The following is a 25648-nucleotide window of genomic DNA, read 5'->3' on the forward strand; positions in this document are numbered from 1 at the left end:
TTGTTGAGTAATCAGACAGTCCTAGTCCTAATAAAGATATGGCTGGAGTTAAGTTTATAGGGCATTTTAAAACACTCTCTAACATCTTTTGTATTTGCAGCCAGAAATTATGGATTTTTTGACATGTCCAGAATATATGCATTATATCTCCTCGCTCCTTTTTACATCTCCAGCATAAATTTGAACAATTTGGGAATATCTTAGAGAGCTTATATGGGGTATAGTACCACCTATACAGCAGTTTTCTTCTCGTTTCTAAGTGGAGAGCACATTTTGATAAAGCTAAAGTCAATTTAAATGACAAACTCCAAGTCTCATTCTCTACTTCAAATCCTAAATCTTTTTGCCATTGCTCCAAGCATGATAGAGTTGGAGCTAATAACTTTTCTTCAATTGCTTTGTAAATTAAGGAAATACCTTTAGTATTTTTTGTGGGGTTGATGAAATTTTGTTCTAAGGGTGTCTTCGCTTCCCTCACATATTTTGGGAGTTCTGATATAAAGTGTCTTATTCTTAGGTGCTTATAAAAGTCGTTTTTAGTAATAGAGTATTTTTTACATATGTCTGAAAAAGCTTGCAGATGATCTTTCTCCCAGATGTCAGTTAGGGTATGTATTCCAGCCATTTCCCAGCTACTCAGATCAATGTCTCCTAAAATTTTTGCCACATCTTTGCAGGAGAGGTCCTTAACCTTTAAGCAAAATAACTGCGATTTTTGATAATACTGATCCCATATGCGGTTAGCTATCTGAGCAGCGCTTGAGGTCTGTATAATGTAGTTGCTGCTACCCTGGGCCTGCTGTTTTTCCAGACATATTTGTTCAAAAGTTTTTGCATAGTCGATAAATATGATCTAGGAATTGAAATTGGTGCATTCCTGAACATATACGTTATTTTTGGTAAGATCATCATTTTTATGGCTGCCACTCTTCCTACCCAGGATATGTATGCTTTTGTGTATTGTTGTAATTCTATTTTTATTTGTTCTAACAATGGGATAAAATTTTGTTGGTACATTTTCGAGATAGGGAATGTTAGATATATGCCTAAATAATGAATCTGGCTCTCAGCCCATGAAAATGAGTATCTAGACTTAAGGGATTTTTCTACATGGTCTTCTAAGTGCATTCCTAAAATCAAGGATTTATTTGTATTCAACTAGTAATAAGAAATACTGAATTCTTGGAGTATATTGTACACTTTGTATAATGATGTTTCTGGCTGTGTGAGTGCAATTATTACATCATCCGCAAATAGGCCTATCTTGTGCTCTGTTTGTCCTATTTTAATACCTTTTATTTCTCGAGAGGTTCTGATGGACTCCGCCAATGGTTCCATCACTAATGTAAAAATTAGTGGTGACAGCGGGCAGCCTTGTCGGGTACCATTTGTAATATTAAATGGTGTGGATGTATAGCCTGACATAGACACATACGCCGATGGGATCGTGTACAGAGCCATAATACTTCTTGTTATTCCACCAGTAAATCCAAACTTATGCAGAACTTCTTTCAAGTATCCCCAATGTACGCGGTCGAACGCCTTCTCCACGTCCAAAGAGAGCAACAGAGAAGGCGTTCGAGCACTCCCCACATAGTCCAACAAATCTATGATACTCTCCCCCTGACGAAGCCCACCTGATCTTGGTGTATGAGCCCCGGCAGGAGGAGAGCCATCCTATCGGCCAGAATTTTTGAGTACATTTTAAGATCTGTATTCAGAAGCGATATAGGTCGAAAATTTGAAGGGCGGTCTGGTGTCTTACCAGGTTTTGGTAAAGTTGAAATGGCTGCCATCAACATTTCTTTTGGAATAACTCCTGTTGTTTGTATAGATGAATACAATTTTTCTAAGTGCTGACTTAAGGTTTTGGCATGCACCTTATAATATTCATTTGTAAGGCCATCTGGGCCCGGTGCCTTGTTACTTTTTAGAGATTTAATCGCTTTTACTATTTCCAACTCAGTAATAGGTCGTGCCAGCTCCATAGACTGTTCTTGTGACAATTTCGGTAGTTTAACAGAGTCTAGAAATCTATTTATATTTTCCATATCAGGTTGCTCAGTGTCAGCATCATCCTGTAAATTATACAGTTTAGCGTAAAACACCGCCATTTCCTCCACCATTTTTTGGGGGTCATATGTTTTCTCGTTTTTCATGTTATATATAAAGGGGATTCTATTTTTTGCCTCTCTTTTTTTTAATTGGTTCGCCAAAACTTTACTCGCCTTGTTACCTAAAGAGTATTGAGACGCTTTCATTCTATGTAACGCTCTTTCATATTTGTATGTGTCTAATTGGTTAAGCTGGTGTTGCAATTCTTTTATCATACCCTCCCTGTGTGGACATACCTTGTTTTTATTCAATGCGTGCAGCAGTGACAAGCTTGCAAGTATGTGCAGTCTCTTTTCTTCATTCACTTTTTTATGTTTTGCAGCAAGCCCTCTAAAATGTCCCCTTATAAACATTTTATGAAAACACCACAAAAGTTCTGGTGAAATGTTATTAGAATTGTTAGTTTGGAGGAATTCAACTGTGTGTGTATGATATTTAGTGGGGTATAAAAGATAGTTATTTAGTCGCCAGCTATTTGACTTTAATTTATCATATTGTTCTTTTATCTCTAAATAAATGGGTGCGTGGTCCGTCCAGCTTATTACACCTATGTTTGATGATGCTATCCTGCTAAATAGGTCATGATCTGCCAGAAACATGTCTATGCGGGAATATACTTTATGTGGATTTGAGTAAAAGGTGAAATCCTTTTCTGCTGGGTGATGTAACCTCCACACATCTAAATAGTAATTCTCATGAGATAAGTTAAACAATTCTGTTGCGCTATCTGTGACAGAGGATTTAGAGGTATCCATAGACGGCCACATAGTCATATTAAAGTCTCCTGCGAGTAATACCGAGCCTTGCTTACAGGATTCGACAATGGGAAAAAGTGTCTTAAAGAATTTTGCTTGTTGCGAGTTTGGCGCATATATTGAGACTAGCGTATACAGTATATTATTCAACGTACCTATTACTATAACATATCTGCCCTGGGGGTCTATAATTTCCTTCACTAATAAAAAGGCCACACTATTCTTAATTGCAATAAATGTACCACGCTTTTTACCAGTCGCTGGGGCTGCAAAAATGTGATTATGTTGTAATCTAAACAGGTCTTCCTCATTCAAGTGGGATTCTTGAACAAATATTACATCTGTTTTAGATTCCAAGGCTTCTCTCTGTCAGGCTTAGAGGTTGTGGATCCTTTGAACCACTGCGGACGATGGCACAAGCCACTACCTGGGACCGGAGTCTAAGTGGCACCCGGTTTTCACCAGAGCCCGCCGCAAAGCGGGTTGGACTTGCTGCGGCGTGGTACCACCAGGTCGTTCCACAGGCGTGACTTGTCCGCAGTGGCAGCCAAGGTCGAGGTACAGAATCGGCAGGCAATCTCGTAGTCGGGGTCAGGCAGGAGGTCAGGACGGGCAGCACAGGTTCGTAGTCAGAGTCGTAGCAACAGGTCAGGGCAGGCGGCAAAGGAGCGTAGTCAGAAACGGAACCGGGGTCACAACAGCAAATCTCAAGAACAGCACAAGGCATCAAATACAGCTTTCTCTAGGGCGCAAGGCACAAAGATCCGGCAAGGGTAACAGGAAGAGGCAGGGTTAAATAGTTTAAAGGGAAAGGACCAGCGCCAATTAGTGGCGCGCTGGCCCTTTAAATTTGCAGAACTTGCCGCGCGCGCCTTCTAGCTGTCGGGGACGCGCGCGCAAAGCCGAAGGGGACGGAGCAGCCGCAGACGGAGCCGATGCCGGCGGGGCAGGAGCCGGGACCCGTGAGTAGCGCTGGCGGGGGACCGACAGCACGGGTGAGCCCGCGATTCGCGACGGGGATCGCGGGACCACCCGTGACAGTACCCCCCCCCCCTTCGGCCTCCCCCTTTTTCTGGGCTGGAGGAATCTCTGCAGGAGGTCCTGGTCCAGGATATTGTCCTCGGGCTCCCAGGATCTCTCCTCTGGCCCGAACCCCTTCCAGTCAACCAAGAAGAACCGCTTACCCCTTACAGTCTTGGCATCAAGGATCTCCTTTACCTCATAAATGTCAGAAGAGTCGGCCACCGGAGCAGGAGGAGACAGCTGTCGGGAAAAGTGGTTCAAGATGACAGGCTTGAGCAGAGAGACATGGTAGGAGTTCGGGATGCGCATGGTGGGAGGAAGGCGCAGCTTATATGAGACTGGATTGATGCGATGCATCACCTCGAAGGGACCCAGGAAACAAGGACCGAGCTTGTAGCCAGGAATTTTAAGCCGGACGTATTTGGAGGACAGCCAAACCTTGTCACCAGGAGAGAAGAAGGGGGGAGGCCTGCGTCTCTTATCGGCTTGAATTTTTGTTTGAGTCGAAGCCTGTAACAAGGAAAGGCGGGTCTGCTCCCAGATGGTTTTTAAGTCCTGTACCAACTCCTCAACAGCAGGAACATCAGAAGCCACGGGTAGAGGTAGAGGCGGGCGAGGATGGAGTCCATAGTTAATAAAAAATGGAGCGGAGCCCGCTGATGCAGAGTCCAAGGAGTTATAGGAGAACTCCGCCCAAGGCAACAGTTGGGACCAATCGTCCTGACGGGCAGAAACAAAGTGGCGTAGATAGCATCCCAAAGTCTGGTTAACTCTCTCCACCTGCCCGTTCGACTGGGGATGATAAGCGGAAGAGAAGTCCAACTTTATCTGTAGTTGGTTACAGAGAGAACGCCAAAATTTCGAGACAAACTGTACTCCACGGTCAGAGACTATGTGTCGTGGAAGTCCATGGAGTCGAAAGATGTGGTGAAAGAACTGGTCGGCAAGACATGGAGCAGCTGGCAAACCTGGCAGAGGAATAAAATGGGCCATCTTAGAGAACCGGTCAATCACCACCCAGATGACGGTATTGCCTGAAGAAGAAGGTAGATCCGTGATGAAATCCATAGCAATATGAGTCCATGGACAGCTGGGTATCGGCAACGGCAGAAGAAGACCAGCAGGCTTAAGACGTGAAGGCTTATTCCGGGCACAGGAAGTACAGGCACCCACAAAATCCCGGACATCCCTGGCCAGGTCTGGCCACCAGTAGAATCGGGTAATGAGGGCGATAGAACGGTGCACCCCAGGATGCCCAGCCACACGAGAGCAATGTCCCCAAGACAGAATTCTCCTCCGTAGCGCAGGTCGTACGTATGTCTTGCCAGGAGGTAAGAGACGAAGATCCACTGGCGTGGCCAGTACAAGTCGGTCAGGAGAGATAACATGACGAGGAACCGGTTCTTCCCCAACGACATCCGAAGCACGAGAAAGGGCGTCTGCCTTGATGTTCTTCTCGGCCGGACGAAAATGAATGAGAAAATCGAACCGGGCGAAGAAGAGTGACCAACGAGCTTGGCGTGGGTTGAGTCGCTGAGCAGTCTGGAGATAGAGGAGGTTTTTGTGGTCTGTATAGATGCTGACCGGAAACCGAGCTCCCTCCAGGAGATAACGCCACTCTTCTAGGGCAAGCTTGATCGCCAATAATTCTCGATCTCCTATCCCGTAATTCCTCTCTGCGGAGGAAAAAGACTTGGAGAAGAATCCACAGGTGACTGTGCGGCCTTTGGGACCCTTCTGCGTAAGTACTGCTCCGGCCCCTACTGAGGAGGCATCCACTTCCAGATTAAAAGGCTTTTCAGTGTCGGGACGCACCAGGACTGGAGCCGAGGCAAACAAAGATTTTAAGTTCTTAAAGGCCTCCTCAGCTGCCGAAGGCCAGAGTCGGGGATTGGCACCCTTCTTGGTAAGCGCCACAATTGGAGACACCAGCGAGGAAAAACGTGGGATGAACTGGCGGTAATAATTCGCAAAGCCCAGAAATCGCTGTATAGCACGCAGTCCCACTGGGCGAGGCCACTGAAGAACCGCCGACAGCTTGGCAGGATCCATACGAAGGCCTTTGTCCGAGATTACATAGCCGAGAAATGGAATACTCTGCTGATGGAACAGACACTTCTCGAGCTTGGCATAGAGACGATTGGTCCTTAATCGACTGAGTACTTGCCGTACTTGGACTTGGTGGGTCTCAAGGTCCAGAGAAAACACGAGGATATCGTCCAGATAGACCACCACACAGACATAAAGCAAGTCTCTAAAGATGTCATTCACGAACTCCTGAAAGACGGCTGGTGCATTACAGAGTCCGAACGGCATCACCAGATATTCAAAGTGTCCATCATGGGTATTAAAAGCGTTCTTCCATTCATCCCCTTGGCGGATACGAATGAGGTTGTAAGCCCCACGAAGATCCAATTTGGAGAAGATCTTGGCTCCACGAAGGCGGTCAAACAACTCAGTGACCAATGGCAACGGATAACGGTTCTTAACCGTGATTTTGTTAAGACCGCGGTAGTCTATGCATGGTCGGAGTGACCCGTCCTTTTTGGTCACAAAGAAAAAACCTGCACCAGCCGGAGAGGAAGACTTGCGAATAAATCCCCTCTGCAGATTTTCTTGGATATAGTCCGACATGGCTGTGGTTTCTGGTACAGAAAGCGGATACACACGACCCCGTGGGGGAGAAGTGCCCGGCAACAGATCCACAGGACAATCGTAGGGACGGTGAGGTGGCAACGTCTCAGCTTGCTTCTTTGAGAAGACATCACGAAAGTCCTTATAACATGCCGGAAGACCCTCCAGGGCCTTAAGGGACACAGAAGAAGCCAGAACAGGCACAGGACGAGGCAAATCCACACAGCGAGATTGGCAGTCGGGTCCCCACCGAAGGATCTCCCCCGTCTTCCAGTCAAGAACGGGTGCGTGGAACTGCAACCAAGGTAGACCCAACAGGATGGAGGATGTGGAACGTGGAAGCACATAAAAGGACAGGTTCTCCTTGTGCAGCACACCGACTTGCACGGACAGTGGCTTGGTGCGGTAGTGGACCGGGTCAGAAAGGATTTGTCCACTCGGGTGCTCGTTATTCGAGACGAACTTTTCCAGATGCTCGAGTGCTCGTCTCGAATAACGAGCCCCATTGAAGTCAATGGGAGACCTGAGCATTTTTCAAAGGGACCATGGCTCAGGAATAAAATGTGTTATTTAAATGAAAAAGAATGTCTTCTGATAAGTGATCAGATGTATGCAAATATCTGCAATCTATTCTTCACTGTTCCGTGCGTATATTATCTCCCGACAAGTTAACAGATGTGAAGAACAGTGAAGAATAGAATAAAAACAGTGAACACAGGATGATTTAAGTGAAAAACGCAGTGAAAAACACAGTGAAGAATAGATTACAGATGTTCTGCACATCTGCTTACTTGTCGGGGTGATACGCTGTCCCGGGATCCGCTCCTCTTCTTCCACTGAAGTCTCCCCGTGCTGCCCGATGTCTGTCTCCCCCGTGCTGCCCGATGTCTGTCTCCCCCGTGCTGCCCGATGTCTGTGTCCCCCGTGCTGCCCGATGTCTGTCTCCCCCGTGCTGCCCGATGTCTGTCTCCCCCGTGCTGCCCGATGTCTGTCTCCCCCGTGCTGCCCGATGTCTGTCTCCCCCGTGCTGCCCGATGTCTGTCTCCCCCGTGCTGCCCGATGTCTGTGTCCCCCGTGCTGCCCGATGTCTGTGTCCCCCGTGCTGCCCGATGTCTGTCTCCCCCGTGCTGCCCGATGTCTGTCTCCCCCGTGCTGCCCGTTCCGCGCGTATCTTCCGACAAGTAAGCAGATGTGCCGAACATCTGTAATCTATTCTTCACTGTGTTCTTCACTGTCTTTTTCACTTAAATGATCCTGTGTTCACTGTTTTTATTCTATTCTTCATTGTTCTTCACTGTGTTTTTTTAATTAAATGCTCGATCTCGAGCAGGGGAAATACTCGTCCGAGCAACGAGCCGTTTCGAGTACCTTAATACTCGAACGAGCATCAAGCTCGGACGAGTATACTCGCTCATCTCTACGGGAGACCAAGGCGGCATCCACGAAGTTCCCCGCGGAGCCTGAGTCCAAGAAGGCAGAGACCTGAATCTTGGTGCCAGTGCCCACGCTGAGAAGCACCGGTATCATCAAACGTGGAGAAGCTTTGCTCACACCTAGGGACGCTTCTCCCAAGAACCCTAGGTGCTGGCGTTTCCCGAAGGTTGGGGACGGATAGGGCAAGACCCCAGGAAGTGTCCAGGACTGGCACAGTAGAAGCAGAGGTTTCCCTGACGCCTTCTGATACGCTCCTGGGAAGAGAGTCTGAGCCTGTCCACCTCCATTGGCTCCTCCACGGGTGGTACATCAGGGGGCTGGAGCGGTCTTTGAAAAGCAGGAGCCAGGCGAGGAAATCGTAGTGGGCGAACTTGCGGTTGCTCTAGGCGTAATTCCTCGGCACGCTCTCTAAATCGCACGTCAATCCGGGTGGCTAAGGTGATAAGACCACCCAGGGTAGACGGCAGATCCCGAGCGGCCAGAGCGTCTTTAATATGAGGGGCAAGTCCCTTCTTGAAGGTTGCGGACAGGGCCGCATCGTTCCAGGAGAGTTCCGTGACCAAGGTACGGAACTGGACCGCATATTCTCCCACGGATGAGCCCCCCTGGCGGAGATTCAACAGCGCAGTCTCAGCAGAAGAGGCCCGTGCAGGTTCCTCAAAAATGGACCGGAACTCCGCCAGAAATGCAGTGAGATTGTCTGTGACCGGGTCGCCTCTGTCCCAGAGAGGAGTAGCCCAGGCCAGGGCCTAACCGGAGAGAAGGCTGACGATGAAGGCCACCTTGGATCGTTCCGTGAAGAATTGAGACGGCATCAACTCGAAATGCAGGGAGCACTGGGTTATGAAGCCCCTGCAAGACTTGGGATCACCATCATACTTCCCGGGCATAGACAGCCGTAGCCTCGGTTCAGCGGCGGGAAGAGAAGCCGGGGTAGCGGGAGCCACTGGGTCGTCCTCAGGAAGCTGTTGCTGGGTGGCCAGCAGCTGCTGCAGCATGGCGGAAACCTGTTCCAGCTGTTGGCGTTGAGCGACAATCTCTCGGGATTGCTGACCCACGATGGCAGCCAGAGTCGGCTGAGTAGGAAGCGGCACCTCAGCGGGATCCATGGCCGGATCTTACTGTCAGGCTTAGAGGTTGTGGATCCTCTGAACCACTGCGGACGATGGAACAAGCCACTACCTGGGACCGGAGTCTAAGTGGCACCCGGTTTTCACCAGAGCCCGCCGCAAAGCGGGTTGGACTTGCTGCGGCGTGGTACCACCAGGTCGTTCCACAGGTGTGACTTGTCCGCAGTGGCAGCCAAGGTCGAGGTACAGAATCGGCAGGCAATCTCGTAGTCGGGGTCAGGCAGGAGGTCAGGACGGGCAGCACAGGTTCGTAGTCAGAGTCGTAGCAACAGGTCAGGGCAGGCGGCAAAGGAGCGTAGTCAGAAACGGAACGGGGGTCACAACAGGAAATCTCAAGAACAGCACAAGGCATCAAATACAGCTTTCTCTAGGGCGCAAGGCACAAAGATCCGGCAAGGGTAACAGGAAGAGGCAGGGTTAAATAGTTTAAAGGGAAAGGACCAGCGCCAATTAGTGGCACGCTGGCCCTTTAAATTTGCAGAACTTGCCGCGCGCGCGCCCTAGCTGTCGGGGACGCGCACGCACAGCCGAAGGGGACGGAGCAGCCGCAGACGGAGCCGATGCCGGCGGGGCAGGAGCCGGGACCCGTGAGTAGCGCTTGCGGCGCGCTGGCGGGGGACCGACAGCACGGGTGAGCCCGCGATCCGCGACGGGGATCGCGGGACCACCCGTGACACTCTCCACATAATGGACCTCTTATATGGGCTGTTAAGCCCTTTAACGTTAACCGAGGTGAATTTCAGTACCATAGCATTTTTAAAGTTAATATGCTTACATGAGATTTGTTTAGCAATAAATTGACAATCACATTGCTATTGGTGGATAATGTCTGCACAACAAAGGGAAATTTAACTTGGAATTTAACTAAAACCATTGTGACATATGTCACTAGATACAAAGGACTTTGAATCCTACCCATGGATTCAAAAGGGGTACATATCGTGTTTGCTAGACACACCATGATCCAGCAATACCGAACCAGACCCTTATAACATAGATCATATCTCACCAGACCAAGATATTAGTAAGTCTCTATGCTCCGAAGGCCAAACCAGTCCCTTCTATGAAGATCTCTTATCGCCATTCTTCTGCCAAGTGTGCTGGTACCAAGGAGCCTTTAGTTGGTAGATCTGTATCACCTGTTGGCAAGAGATTCCATTCTTGTAGGAGTTGTCTTAGCTTTGCTGGAGTTGTAGCTACTATATTCCGGTCTTCTTTGCGCACTATAATTTTTACAGGGAACCCCCACTTGTATGGGATATTATTTGTACGCAGAATTTTTGCCGCTTCTTGGAACTCCCTTCGTCTTGCCAGGGTAACAGCAGATAAATCCGCAAAAAGGGTGATTCCTTTAAAACGTTCTGGTAGCTCTTCCGGGTTTCTGACTTTCCTCATTAATTTTTCTTTAAAGTGAAAAAAATGTAATCTGGCGATCACGTCCCTTGGGACTGAAGCCGGTAAGGATTTCGCCTTTGGCAGTCTATGCACTCTGTCTATCAGTAATTCACTTTGCGGCGCATCCGGTATCAGTGCTACAAAAAAATCTGTTAGGAACTCTTCCAGCATTTCTGGTTTAATTGTTTCAGGTATACCCCTGAACCTCACATTATTCCTTCTGGAGCAATCCTCCATGTCAGCTAGTTTTAAACGTAAGTCTCTCACCTCATCTTCCAGTGCATTATTTGCATCAACTAGCTCATTGTGAGCAAGGGTAAACTCCGCCATCTTAGTTTCCACATGAGCTGTGCGCTCCCCCAACTCTTCACATTCTTTTTGAAAAACCGCTAATGCAGACTTTATATCGTTTTGAAGAGATGATCGCAAATCTCCTAATAATGTTTTCAGTAAGTCTTCTGATAATGGTCTCCCTGTGGGAGTTAAAGGTGCAGCTATGTGCTGCTGTGTGTGTACCTGCGGGGCTGCCGTTTGATATGCCTCTAATGATCCGGGGCTGCTAACCGGGGATGTTATCTCCGATGTGAGGAGAGAATGAAGCAGTGCAGGTACCTGTGATGCCTGCGGGAGTCCCGCTGATGAATGTGGAGAGGAGGCTGCGGAGTTTCTTAGATGGGGTTCCGCTGCTGCTGCCCACGTGTTGCGGCCGCCATCATGGGACCTCGTGGTGGTGAAGAACTCCGTTAATTTTGCCGGTCCCATTCTTTTCTTCGCTTTCCCCATGAAGCCGGTATATCAGCTTGTTGCAGGGTATGCGTTGGGTCGGTTTGTAGCCTGGTGAGAAGCCGATATTAGCCGCTTTTGGGTCTGGATGCACGGAGCTCTGCAATGTGCGTGCTACTCCATGCGCTGCCGGCCACGCCCCCTCAGGTACTGGATTTTTAAAGGGGAAGTGATCAGCCAGTGTACCAATTAGCGGTGCGCTGGCCCTTTAAATTTCCTGAAGGTGGCGTCCTAGGAACTCGGCTGAGATTCAGGAACGGGGAGAGGTGAGCTGCCCTGGCTGACCACCCGTGACAGTGAGTAAACTCAGACGTGTTTTTGGCCCGTTTTTAAGCCGTTAAAAAATGCATCCATTTTTGACAGGTTTGACCAATTATCTTAATTCACATTGGTCAAAAATGCATGTGTTTTCAAAAAACGCCTGCGGTTATTTGACGGACTTCTTGAAAACGGGCCAAAAAAAAGCATACAAAACGCCACGTGTGCCATCACCCTAAGCAGTAACACGTCCCTTTAGGTGCATATTTTTATTGTCTTTTTGAACACAGTGCAGCCGAGACACAAAACTGGTCTTTTTAGATCAAAGCCAGACAAAAACTGATGTAAACGCTTTAATAAATGTGGCCCAAAGTGTCGCACAAAGAAAGTACAAAGAAAAATATGTCCATGTGTGCAGGTTTATGTTCTTATAGGTAAGTTCACACCAATAGTAGAGGTTGTTTTAGAAACCAGAAATACTGTATTAGGCCAGAAAAATCCTGCATGCAAAATGGAAACAAGGTTTCATGGACTAAATGGGGCAGATTTATCAAGCTGTCTGAAAGTCAGAATATTTCTAGTTGCCCATGGCAACCAATCACAGCTCAGCTTTCAATTTGCCAGTGCTCGTGAATATTTTAAAGGGAAGCTGTGATTGGTTGCCATGGGCAACTAGAAATATTCTGACTTTCAGACAGTTTGATAAATCTGCCCCAATGTGTGTGTTTTCTGATCCAAGGGCTGCAGCACTGGAGTGAGGGACGTATTAAGTAAAGAGAAGAACCATGATCTTCCAGTAGAAAAGCTGAGGCAGTAGAAGAGGTCGAGAGGTACTGAAAAGCACTTTTGCAGTGAATACACTTCATATTATACACAAATCTGCTGGTTAATGTCTTTTACTTGGATAGCCAAGGAAGATAGAGAAAAAAATGTGTGGTGTGTAATTCTAGGATTTCTTTATTGCAGGGTAGATGTGAAATTGCTTTGTCTGTATGCTGCCAAGATTGTTGCTGTGCGTCGGTGGGACTCCCTGATGACATGTTCTAGTGATATGCCATATCACTCTGTGAGAAAGGAATAAACCTTTAAATTACTGTGTTTCAAAATATTACTAGCAAAACTAATATGTTATGATCTGGCCTTACACAACACAAATTCATTGATGTCATTAACAGCAGGTATCTAGGGCAATGTCTGGGCATTTGTTGCCCTGTTTATTACATTTAACAAGTACAAGCAAGTCCACTGCATCTCTCTCCTCAGGAAATGGGTACAATTGAATACTATGGCGGATGGTTACTCTCACATGCCATAGACTTATCAGATGCAGTTTTATACTTTCCTGACACTCCTGGGTGCCCATTTTTTATTTTTATTTTTTTAGATAAACTTTTAATGAAGAATAAAAAATATGATGGCATTGAGTTTTTGCAGATGCTGTTGCATATACAGTTGCTGAACATGTAATAATATAGAACATCGATTACAGAGAAATATGGCTTAACACAAAAGAATATCAGACATGGTGTATATTATAATTAGAGATGAGCGAACACTAAAATGCTCGGGTACTCGTTATTCGAGACGAACTTTTCCCGATGCTCGAGTGCTCGTCTCGAATAACGAACCCCATTGAAGTCAATGGGAGACTCGAGCATTTTTCAAGGGGACCAAGGCTCTGCACAGGGAAGCTTGGCCAAACACCTGGGAACCTCAGAAAAGGATGGAAACACCACGGAAATGGACAGGAAACAGCAGGGGCAGCATGCATGGATGCCTCTGAGGCTGCCTAATCGCACCATTATGCCAAAATTATGGGCAACAGCATGGCCATGGCAGAGTGACAGAATGAAGCTAGATAGCATCTAAAACATCCAATAATTGACCCTGACACTATAGGGGACGGCATGCAGAGGCAGCGGCAGCAGCGGCAGGCTAGAGAGTGGCATGGCGACATACCCTAAATGGACTCAGGCTTCAAACCAATGGGTGGCAGAGAGGAACCAAAGGAGGTGAGCAAGAAGCGCTCAAATAATATCGCTACATGATAAAAGTTTCCCAGTATATTTTGTGGATTACACAGCAGGGTGGCGACAAAGTTAACATGGAATCCATGAAAACAACCCAAAATTCTGCCTGACACAGCTCGTTTGATAAGGGGACCATGTATGGAGGCAGTGAACTAGTAGTAGATTAAAGGTGCTGCAGTTAAAACTATGTTAGTTGGATCTTGGCATGGAGCTGGCGCTCCGCTGCCAGGCGAGCTTTCGCCAATCCAAGCCCCTGTCTCTAGGCTACTCCCCAAACAGCACATCTAAGAACCTTTTGTATAAGATCAAGTGTAGTAGCGTTCTTATAAGTTTAGGATATGCCGGGTGAGGGGAATGTAAACAGATGCGCAAGAAGCGCTGAAATAATATCGGTAAATGATAAAAGTTTGCCAGTATATTTTGTGGATAACACAGCAGGGTGGCGACAAAGTTAACAACTTTGATGTGGAATCCATGAAAACAACCCAAATTTCTGCCTGACACACCTCGTTTGATAAAGGGACGATGTATGGAGGCAGCTATATGGACGACTTTTGGAGGTAGCAATGGAGACAACGTGTGGAGGCTGCTATGGAGACAATTTAATTTGGATAGTGCCTGTATGTGGCAGTCCCAAAAATTTTTCAAACCAGAGGAGCAGGTAGGTGGCCCTCCAGAAAAATGGAATAGATTGAGTGCCTGTATGTGGCAGTCCCAAAAAGTTTTCAAACCAGAGGAGCAGGTAGGTGGCCCTCCAGAAAAATGGAATAGATTGAGTGCCTGTATGTGGCAGTCCCAAAAAGTTTTCAAACCAGAGGAGCAGGTAGGTGGCCCTCCAGAAAAATGGAATAGATTGAGTGCCTGTATGTGGCAGTCCCAAAAAGTTTTCAAACCAGAGGAGCAGGTAGGTGGCCCTCCAGAAAAATGGAATAGATTGAGTGCCTGTATGTGGCAGTCCCAAAAAGTTTTCAAACCAGAGGAGCAGGTAGGTGGCCCTCCAGAAAAATGGAATAGATTGAGTGCCTGTATGTGGCAGTCCCAAAAAGTTTTCAAACCAGAGGAGCAGGTAGGTGGCCCTCCAGAAAAATGGAATAGATTGAGTGCCTGTATGTGGCAGTCCCAAAAAGTTTTCAAACCAGAGGAGCAGGTAGGTGGCCCTCCAGAAAAATGGAATAGATTGAGTGCCTGTATGTGGCACTCCCAAAAATTGTTTAAAACAGAGGACCGGGTCGGTGGCCCTCCAGAAAAATTGAATAGATTGAGTGCCTGTATGTGGCACTCCCAAAAATTGTTTAAAACAGAGGACCGGGTCGGTGGCCCTCCAGAAAAATTAAATGCATAAAGTACTATAGCTAGAGCCAGTGGGCCCTGTCAAAAAATAGCCAGTTTCCTCTGCTTTACTGTACAAAGTGGAGGAGAAGGAGGAAAATGAGGAGGAGGAGGAGTGGATCAATTATTCAGGTTGAGCTTCCTTCACCCGGTGGAGATTGGAAATTATGAGAAATCCAGGCTTTATTCATCTTAATAAGCGTCAGCCTGTCAGCGCTGTCAGTCGACAGGCGTGTACGCTTATCGGTGATGATGCCACCAGCTGCACTGAAAACCCGCTCGGACAAGACGCTAGCGGCAGGGCAGGCAAGAACCTCCAAGGCGTACAGCGCCAGTTCGTGCCACATGTCCAGCTTTGAAACCCAGTAGTTGTAGGGAGCTGTGTGATCATTTAGGACGATGGTATGGTCAGCTACGTACTCCCTCACCATCTTTCTGTAAAGATCAGCCCTACTCTGCCGAGACTGGGGACAGGTGACAGTGTCTTGCTGGGGTGACATAAAGCTGGCAAAAGCCTTGTAAAGCGTACCCTTGCCAGTGCTGGACAAGCTGCCTGCTCGCCTACTCTCCCTCGCTACTTGTCCCGCAGAACTACGCACTCTGCCGCTAGCGCTGTCAGAAGGGAAATACTGTTTCAGCTTGTGCACCAGGGCCTGCTGGTATTCATGCATTCTCACACTCCTTTCCTCTGCAGGGATGAGAGTGGCAAGATTTTGCTTGTACCGTGGGTCCAGGAGAGTGAATACCCAGTAATCGGTGCTGGAATAAATTCTTTGAACGCGAGGGTCACGGGATAGGCAGCCTAGCATGAAATCTGCCATATGCGCCAGAGTACCAACGCGTAAGAATTCACTCCCCTCACTGGCCTGACTGTCCATTTCCTCCTCCTCCAACTCCTCCAACTCCTCTTCTTCTGCCCATACACGCTGAACAGTGAAGGACTCAACAATGGTCCCCTCTTGTGTCTCGCCAACATTCTCCTCCTCTTCCTCCTCATCCTCCTCCACCTCCACCTCCTCCGATATGCGCTGAGAAACAGACCTGAGGGTGCTTTGGCTATCAACAAGGGAATCTTCTTCCCCCGTCTCTTGTGACGAGCGCAAAGCTTCCGACTTCATGCTGATCAGAGAGTTTTTCAACAGGCCAAGCAGCGGGATGGTGAGGCTGATGATGGCGGCATCGCCACTGACCATCTGTGTTGACTCCTCAAAGTTACTCAGCACCTGACAGATATCAGACATCCACGTCCACTCCTCATTGTAGACTTGAGGAAGCTGACTCACCTGACTACCAGTTCTGGTGGAAGTTGACATCTGGCAGTCTACAATGGCTCGGCGCTGCTGGTAAACTCTGGATAACATGGTCAGTGTTGAATTCCACCTCGTGGGCACGTCGCACAACAGTCGGTGAGCGGGCAGTTGGAGGCGGCGCTGCGCTGCCCTGAGAGTGGCAGCATCTGTGCTGGACTTCCTGAAATGCGCACAGATGCGGCGCACCTTCGTGAGCAAACTAGACAGATTGGGGTATGTCTTGAGGAAACGCTGAACTATCAGATTTAACACATGGGCCAGGCATGGCACATGTGTCAGTCTGCCGAGTTGCAGAGCCGCCACCAGGTTACGGCCGTTGTCACACACAACCATGCCTGGCTTCAGGTTCAGCGGTGCCAGCCACAGATCAGTCTGCGCCGTGATGCCCTGTAACAGCTCTTGGGCGGTGTGCTTTTTATCGCCTTGGCCCAGCAGTTTGAGCACCGCCTGCTGTCGCTTAGCGACGGCACTGCTGCTGTGCCTAGAGCTACCGACTGATGGCGCCGTGCCCACGGATGGTAGTTCGGAGGAGGAGGTGGAGGAGGGGTGGGAGGAGGAGGAGGCATAGTAGGCCTGAAACACCTGGACCGAGGTAGGCCCCGCAATCCTCGGCGTCGGCAGTATATGACCAGCCGCAGGGTCAGACTCTGTCTGGCCCCACCACTGCCTCTTCCAACCTGTTCTGGTCGAGGACTCTCCTCCGTCTCAGAAGCACTGTGTTCACCCGGCCTCTCAACCCAGCTTGGGTCTGTCACCTCATCTTCCTCCGATCCCTCAGTCTGCTCCCCCCTCGGACTTCCTGCCCTGACAACAACTTCCCCACTGTCTGACAACCGTGTCTCCTCATCGTCGGACACCTCTTTACACACTTCCACTACGTCAAGAAGGTCATCATCACCCACAGACTGTGACTGGTGGAAAACCTGGGCATCGGAAAATTGCTCAGCAGCAACCGGACAAGTGGTTTGTGACTGTGGGAAGGGTCCAGAAAACAGTTCCTCAGAGTATGCCGGTTCAAATGCCAAATTTTCCTGGGAGGGGGCAGACTGGGGGGGAGGAGGCTGAGGTGCAGGAGCTGGAGGAGTGGCGATTTCGGTGCCATGGGTGGACTGCGTGGAAGACTGACTGGTGGACAAATTGCTCGAAGCATTGTCAGCAATCCACGACATCACCTGTTCGCACTGTTCTGGCCTCAACAGTGCTCTACCACGAGTCCCAGTAACTTCAGACATGAACCTAGGGAGTGTAGCTCTGCGGCGTTCCCCTGCTCCCTCATAAGCAGGTGGTGTCTCACCCCGCCCAGGACCACAGCCTCTGACCCCTGCAGTAGTTGGACGCCCACGTCCCCGCCCTCGTCCTCTACCCCTAGCCCTCGGGTTAAACATTTTTAAAATGAGAGTTATAACTTTAGTTTTTTTTTAACTTTTTTTTGTGTTTTTTGTTTTTTTTTGTGTTTTTGAGTTTTTAAAAACAAACGATGCTATCCTATAGCTATGGCTATTTTCTAGCCAAGTATGAAAGCACACTACTATGCCAGATGAGATGACACTGAGTTATTAAACAAAATAAACGTAAAATAAAAAAGGAAAAATGGCAGACTGTGCCGAATTGAAATCCAACCCCTACAAAATTTTCCCACTTCGGTCTTTGCAATGGATATGTGCGTCACTAAGCGCAAAACACAGCGGTCGCAAGTCTCACTACAAATTGCTCACAATTGGCTAGTAGATGCACTGCAGCAAGTACAGCCACCAGCAGATCAACCAGAAATCAAATATATAACGCTACTGTAGGCGCAAGTAAGCCGTTTGGATTCTCCTATGGCTATTTTCTAGCCAAGTATGAAAGCACACTAATATGCCAGATGAGATGACACTGAGTTATTAAACAAAATAAACGTAAAATAAAAAAGGACAAATGGCAGACTGTGCCTAATTGAAATCCAACCCCTACTAAATTTTCCCACTTCGGTCTTTGCAATGGATATGTGCGTCACTAAGCGCAAAACACAGCGGTCGCAAGTCTCACTACAAATTGCTCACAATTGGCTAGTAGATGCACTGCAGCAAGTACAGCCACCAGCAGATCAACCAGAAATCAAATATATAACGCTACTGTAGGCGCAAGTAAGCCGTTTGGATTCTCCTATGGCTATTTTCTAGCCAAGTATGAAAGCACACTAATATGCCAGATGAGATGACACTGAGTTATTAAACAAAATAAACGTAAAATAAAAAAGGACAAATGGCAGACTGTGCCTAATTGAAATCCAACCCCTACTAAATTTTCCCACTTCGGTCTTTGCAATGGATATGTGCGTCACTAAGCGCAAAACACAGCGGTCGCAAGTCTCACTACAAATTGCTCACAATTGGCTAGTAGATGCACTGCAGCAAGTACAGCCACCAGCAGATCAACCAGAAATCAAATATATAACGCTACTGTAGGCGCAAGTAAGCCGTTTGGATTCTCCTATGGCTATTTTCTAGCCAAGTATGAAAGCACACTAATATGCCAGATGAGATGACACTGAGTTATTAAACAAAATAAACGTAAAATAAAAAAGGACAAATGGCAGACTGTGCCTAATTGAAATCCAACCCCTACTAAATTTTCCCACTTCGGTCTTTGCAATGGATATGTGCGTCACTAAGCGCAAAACACAGCGGTCGCAAGTCTCACTACAAATTGCTCACAATTGGCTAGTAGATGCACTGCAGCAAGTACAGCCACCAGCAGATCAACCAGAAATCAAATATATAACGCTACTGTAGGCGCAAGTAAGCCGTTTGGATTCTCCTATGGCTATTTTCTAGCCAAGTATGAAAGCACACTAATATGCCAGATGAGATGACACTGAGTTATTAAACAAAATAAACGTAAAATAAAAAAGGACAAATGGCAGACTGTGCCTAATTGAAATCCAACCCCTACTAAATTTTCCCACTTCGGTCTTTGCAATGGATATGTGCGTCACTAAGCGCAAAACACAGCGGTCGCAAGTCTCACTACAAATTGCTCACAATTGGCTAGTAGATGCACTGCAGCAAGTACAGCCACCAGCAGATCAACCAGAAATCAAATATATAACGCTACTGTAGGCGCAAGTAAGCCGTTTGGATTCTCCTATGGCTATTTTCTAGCCAAGTATGAAAGCACACTAATATGCCAGATGAGATGACACTGAGTTATTAAACAAAATAAACGTAAAATAAAAAAGGACAAATGGCAGACTGTGCCTAATTGAAATCCAACCCCTACTAAATTTTCCCACTTCGGTCTTTGCAATGGATATGTGCGTCACTAAGCGCAAAACACAGCGGTCGCAAGTCTCACTACAAATTGCTCACAATTGGCTAGTAGATGCACTGCAGCAAGTACAGCCACCAGCAGATCAACCAGAAATCAAATATATAACGCTACTGTAGGCGCAAGTAAGCCGTTTGGATTCTCCTATGGCTATTTTCTAGCCAAGTATGAAAGCACACTAATATGCCAGATGAGATGACACTGAGTTATTAAACAAAATAAACGTAAAATAAAAAAGGACAAATGGCAGACTGTGCCTAATTGAAATCCAACCCCTACTAAATTTTCCCACTTTGGTGTTTGAGGTGGATATGTGTGCCACTAAGAGCTAAACACAACGGTAGCAAGTCCCCCTGCTAATTCCTCACAAAATGGTACTAGATGCAAATAAAAAAAAAAAAAAGTAGAACGTTATTGTAGCCCTAAGAAGGGCTGTTGGGTTCTTGGAGAATCACTCCTGCCTAACAGTAAGCTAATAGAACACCCTAACGCTTTCCCTGACCAGCAGCAGCTCTCTCCCTAGCGGCATCCAGACACAGAATGATCCGAGCAGCGCGGGCAGCGGCTAGTCTATCCCAGGGTCACCTGATCTGGCCAGCCAACCACTGCTATCGACGTGTAAGGGTACCACGTCATGCTGGGTGGAGTGCAGAGTCTCCTGGCTTGTGATTGGCTCTGTTTCTGGCCGCCAAAAAGCAAAACGGCGGGAGCTGCCATTTTCTCGAGCGGGCGAAGTATTCGTCCGAGCAACGAGCAGTTTCGAGTACGCTAATGCTCGACCGAGCATCAAGCTCGGACGAGCATGTTCGCTCATCTCTAATTATAATCTTAGCCTACAATGACCCAAAAATGATTGCATAACATACCAGAACATGTGAAAAATCAAAGTGAACCTCTGACCAGAGGCTTACACACAATGGAGAAAAGTGCCTACCTACCTTCTCCAAACTTGAGTGGATCCTTGGGATCCCGACCCTTCGAAAGCCTTTTACACAAACCTTTGCTCTAATCCAATAAATAGGCACTAAATGATTTGGATGCATGGGCATCACTACGGTGAGAGCTGTAGAGTGGGCAGATGATTTTATTTCAGTTGAGTTATGTTTAGGACCTACCTGTTTCCTTGACGACAATGCTCCCTTAGGTCGATTACGATTGTTTGTCTTGTTGCTCTCAGATTCAGTCCCATTCTTTTCCTTGTTGCTTTTCTCCCTCAATCTCTCTGTGGTGCTCTCAGGATGATTTGGAATAGGACTAAGAAACAAGATTCGACCAATGAGCCCATACAAGATGGTGGCCAAGAACAGTGGGATCACATAAAATATGGCAAAGTCTGTAAAGTAAATGGGCAGGTAGAGGTTCCTGGAAACCTTGTATCCACATTCCACCTGTTGGTTCTTGTTCACTTGAATATCCACAAGGAAGAACCATAACATGCAGTAGATGCAGGTGAAGAACCAAACGATGGCAATAATGCGCTTGGCGCGAGACACGGTACACACTGTCTGTGCTTTCATAGGGTGGCAAATGGCAATGTATCTAAAAAAGGAACAGAAGAATCCACATGGAGCTATCACTTAAGCAGGACTCATTGCATTGAACATAGAGGGCCATTTACAGAGACAAAAATGGGTCCTAAAACCTAGCTTAATAGTTATAGTATCTGTGGAAAGAAAATGTGAGATGACCTAAGATCATGAGATTTAGGTCACCTAATGCTTGATTTATAAAAATTAAGTTAAAGAACCTTCTTCCCGACGCGCGCCGTACTAGTACGGCGCGCGCCGGGTCCCGGTGCATGGAGAGGGCTCGCGGGCCGAGCCCTCTCCATAGCCGGTAAGTCTTTGCTGCATATTGCAGCAAAGGCTTACCGGTAACACCCGCGATCGGTGCTAGCACCGATCGCGGGTGCTTTCACTGCGATCACCTCCGGCAATGCTGCCGGAGGCTTCAAAAAGATGGCGCCGCATGGGCGCCGCCATCTTGGCGCGGATCTTCGCTCCCCGATGACGTCACGGGGAGCGGTGATCCGTTGCCATGACAGCATCGGGCCTCACGAAGGCCCGAAGCTGTCTCGTTTTAACCTATTCATTACAATGTGCTATCAGCACATTGTAATGAATGAGGAGTAAAATCCCCATATACTGCCATATTGCAGTATGGCAGTATATGGTAGGATCGATCAGACAACCTAGGGTTAAAGTACCCTAGGGAGTCTGAAAAATAGTTAAAGTAAAAGTAAAAAAAAGTTTAAAAAAAAAAAATTATATTAAAAAAACCTAAAAATTCAAATCACCCCCCTTTCCCTAGAACTGATATTAATATTAATAAACAGTAAAAATCATAAACACATTAGGTATCACCGCGTCCGAAAATGTCCGATCTATCAAAATATAATAACGGTTTTTCACTGCGTTTAACCCCGTAACGGAAAATAGCGTCCAAAGTCAAAAATGACATTTTTTTGCCATTTTGGAAAATATAAAAAAATTAATAAAAAGTGATCAAAAGGTAGCACAGTCCTAACAATGATAGCAATGAAAACGCCATCAAAAGTCGCAAAAAATGATACCACCCACAGCTTCGTACACCAAAGTATGAAAAAGTTATTAGCGCCAGAAGATGACAAAATAAAAAAAAAATTTTTGTACAGGAGGTTTTAATTTTTTTAAATGTATGAAAACATTATAAAACCTGTACAAATGTGGTATCCCTGTGATCGTAGCAACCCAAAGAATAAAGTAGACATGTCATTTGGGGCGCTCAGTGAAAGCTGTAAAATCCAAGCCCACAAGAAAACGTCGCAAATGTGTTTTTTCACCATTTTCACTGCATTTGGAATTTTTTTCCCGCTTCCCAGTACGCGCCATGGAACATTAAATACCGTCACTACGAAGTGCAATTTGTTACGCAGAAAATAAGCCATAACAGAGCTCTTTATGTGGAAAAATAAAAAAGTTATAGATTTTTGAAGGTGGGGTGTGAAAAATGGAAGTGAAAAAACTAAAAAAGGCCAAGTCGTTAAGGGGTTAACTGTGGTTAAGGCTTATTGGTACAGACACTGACAGTGGCAATTTGGCTGTAGTTCCAACCTCTTGCCAAACTGAAAAGTATTCTTTGCCCTCGTGGCTATTCGGGAGTTAAGGGAATCGAGGCAACAATCATGGAAAGAGAATGTACGGTTCCAAAAAAAAGCAATGCCCTTATTTTATCTGGGTCCCCCATGCTCAGGTATTTCATTTATTAATTCAACGTTTAAGAAAGCATAACTCCTGTAAAGCAGGAATTAAAAGGAAAAAATCTGAATGATTTTTGATAAACACAGGTAGTCTTGTAACCATTCACAGCATCCTCAGTGATATTATATGGTCACATGACTGATTGATGGAACATTGTCAGTTCCACATATTAAGAACAGATTTTACAAAATACCCACATTTGGTTACATATAAATATACGTGGCAGCCTCATACAGTAAGTGATTGTTCTGAAATAGAAAGAAAATCTTTCTCACAGAGATCTTATACCTCATTCATATAATGGAGGAATTAAACTTGTAGTTAATAGCCACACAAACTGCAGCTAACTCAGAGCCCTCATAGCCTTTTATTGTCAACAGTCACAGTGCTTCAAAGCACAGTGCATGCACCCGAGTTGTAGAGCTGGTCCTATTCCTGCCGGTTCTTGCCATATCACTGAGCTTTTTTAATGGGCATAGGCACAGTGAGCGTGACTCAACCACCAATGTACAATGGGCTGCAAAGAACAGCAGAAGGCTCAATGTTTACGGCCTGAAAACAGTATATGGCTGTGTGCATGACGTCTTAGTGTGAGGGCAGCTTATTAGCCAATATTAATTAGAAGTTCTGCACAGCTTTCTTGAAATTCCCTGGTACAAAAATGCCTTTTACCTTATCAGCTGTCATTCCTGTTCATAAATCCTCCAGAGATCAGCCAATCTCCATTCCAGGACCTTAAAGGGAATCACTAGAGTGCTCTTTTTATAGGGAAACAGGTTGCTATAGACAAAGTAGTGTATATGCCAAATATACATTTAAAAAATGTCTGTGATTAATAATGTTGTTAATATGGTGTTAATATGGTGTTTAATATAAAGTATGTGAAACTTTACATTGCTCCCTGCCATTGAGTCCCAGAGAGTAAAATTTCAAATGACATCTTCTGTCTGCTCTATAATATATTTACTGCTCTCCTGGCTCCTGCCTCTCTCTCCTCCTCCCACATCTATTTCTTGTACTGAGATGCCGGAGGGAGGGATTGTCTGCATTGAGCTGACACGTCATCAGGGGGAGCGAGGGGCAGGAGCCAGGAGTGACCAGGAGAGCAGTGAATATATTATAGAGCAGACAGAAGCTGTCATTTAAAAATTTCCTCTCTGGGACTCACTTGCAGGTTTCACATACAGTCATGGCCATAAGTTTTGAGAATGACACAAATATTATATTTTCACATGATCTGTTGCCCTCTGGTCTTTATGTGTTTGTCAGATGTTTTTATCACATACAGAAATACAAGTGCAATCATGTTGTGAGTTACAAAAACTTTTATTAACAGTTAGAATGAGTTAATGCAGCAAGTCAATATTTGCAGTGTTGACCCTTCTTCTTCAGGACCTCTGCAATTCTCCCTGGCAGCTCTCAATCAACTTCTGGACCAAATCCTGACTGTTAGCAGTCCATTCTTGCCCAATCAATGCTTGCATTTTGTCACAATTTGTGTGTTTTTGTTTTTCCACCTGTCTTGATTGAACACAAGTTCTCAATGGGATTAAGATCTGGGGAGTTTCCAGGCCATGGACCCAAAATCTCTGTTTTGCTCCCTGAGTCATTTAGTTATCACCTTTGCTTTATGGCAAGGTGCTCCATAATGCTGAAAAAGGCATTGCTGATCACCAAACTGTTCTTGGACGGCTGGGTGAAGTTGCTCTTGGAGGACATTCTGGTACCATTCTTTATTCATGGATGTGTTTTTAGGCAAGACTGTGAGAGAGACGATTCCCTTGGCTGAGAAGCAACCCCACACATGAATGGTTGCAGGATGCTTTACAGTTGGCATGAGACAAAACTGGTGGTATCGCTCACCTTATCTTCTCTGAACAAGCTGTTTTCCAGATGTTCCAAACAACCAGAAAGGGGATTCATCAGAGAAAATGACTTTACCCCGGTCCTCAGGAGTCTGTCCCTGATGTTTTTTCTGGAGAGAAGTGGCTTCTTTGCTGCCTTCCTTGTCACCAGGCCTTGCTCAAGGGTCTCTGCCTCACAGTGCGTGCAGATGCACTCACACCTGCCTGCTGCCATTCCTGAGCAAGCTCTGCACTGCTGGTAGCCAGATCCCAAAGCTGAAACACTTTTAAGAAATGGTCCTGGTGCTTGCTGGTCCTTTTGGGCACCCTGGAGCCTTTTTGGCAACAATGGAACTTCTCTCCTTGAATTCCTTGATGATGCAATAGATTGTTGTATTTCTAGCAATACTCTTCCCTGTTTGACCAGTTTTGTGCAGTGCAATGATGACTGCATGTGTTTCTTTAGAGATAACCATGGTTAACAGAGGAGAAACAATGATGCCAAGCACCAGCCTCTTTTTAAAGTTTCCAGTGGTGTAATTCTTACTCAATCATGACAGATTGATCTCCAGCCCTGTCCTCATCAACACCCACACCTGTGTTAATGGAGCAATCACTGAAACAATGTTGAAAACCGAAAAATCTTCAACTGTAGGAATAAACACCTATCTAATCCATTATTACTGCTCAAAAAAATCGGAGACCCCCAAAACACGTTTCGCACCCTGCGTTGGGGTGTCAGACAGTGTGTACCGGTGGGGTTTCTATGGCGTCTGATGGGTACTTGCTAGAAATTTTGTGGCTGTGATGTTTGTTACATGATGTTGAAGTACATCTAACTGGTTTAAGTCACATGGCAGTACCTGTTACATTGTGAAACATTGGCCTGAGCATTTATAGGCTAACATCAGCTCTGTATGTTTATATATATTGTGTACCCTTCCAGTTTTTTCACACTGTCCGTAGTTGTCTTTTGTTTTTAGATGTCTCTCTTTTTAATGGGTTTTTTTTTTTAACACAGATGCATTTTTGTGATGTACTGAAACAATGTTAGCTGCTC

General features: G+C 46.3%; 1 protein-coding gene across 2 annotated transcripts in view; it reads right to left on the bottom strand.

Annotated features, from left to right (window-relative positions):
* The window catches only part of LOC140070507 (thyrotropin-releasing hormone receptor-like), a 64989-nt gene that overhangs the window by 22187 nt on the left and 17154 nt on the right, over window positions 1-25648 (bottom strand). For both annotated transcript variants that reach the window (XM_072117108.1, XM_072117109.1), the window contains one exon: window positions 20621-21044. In XM_072117108.1, the coding sequence (XP_071973209.1) occupies window positions 20621-21044 (424 nt within the window). The remainder of the gene's footprint in view (window positions 1-20620; window positions 21045-25648) is intronic.

Source organism: Engystomops pustulosus, chromosome 7 (genome assembly GCF_040894005.1).
Source record: "Engystomops pustulosus chromosome 7, aEngPut4.maternal, whole genome shotgun sequence".
NCBI classification, from domain to species: domain Eukaryota; kingdom Metazoa; phylum Chordata; class Amphibia; order Anura; family Leptodactylidae; genus Engystomops; species Engystomops pustulosus.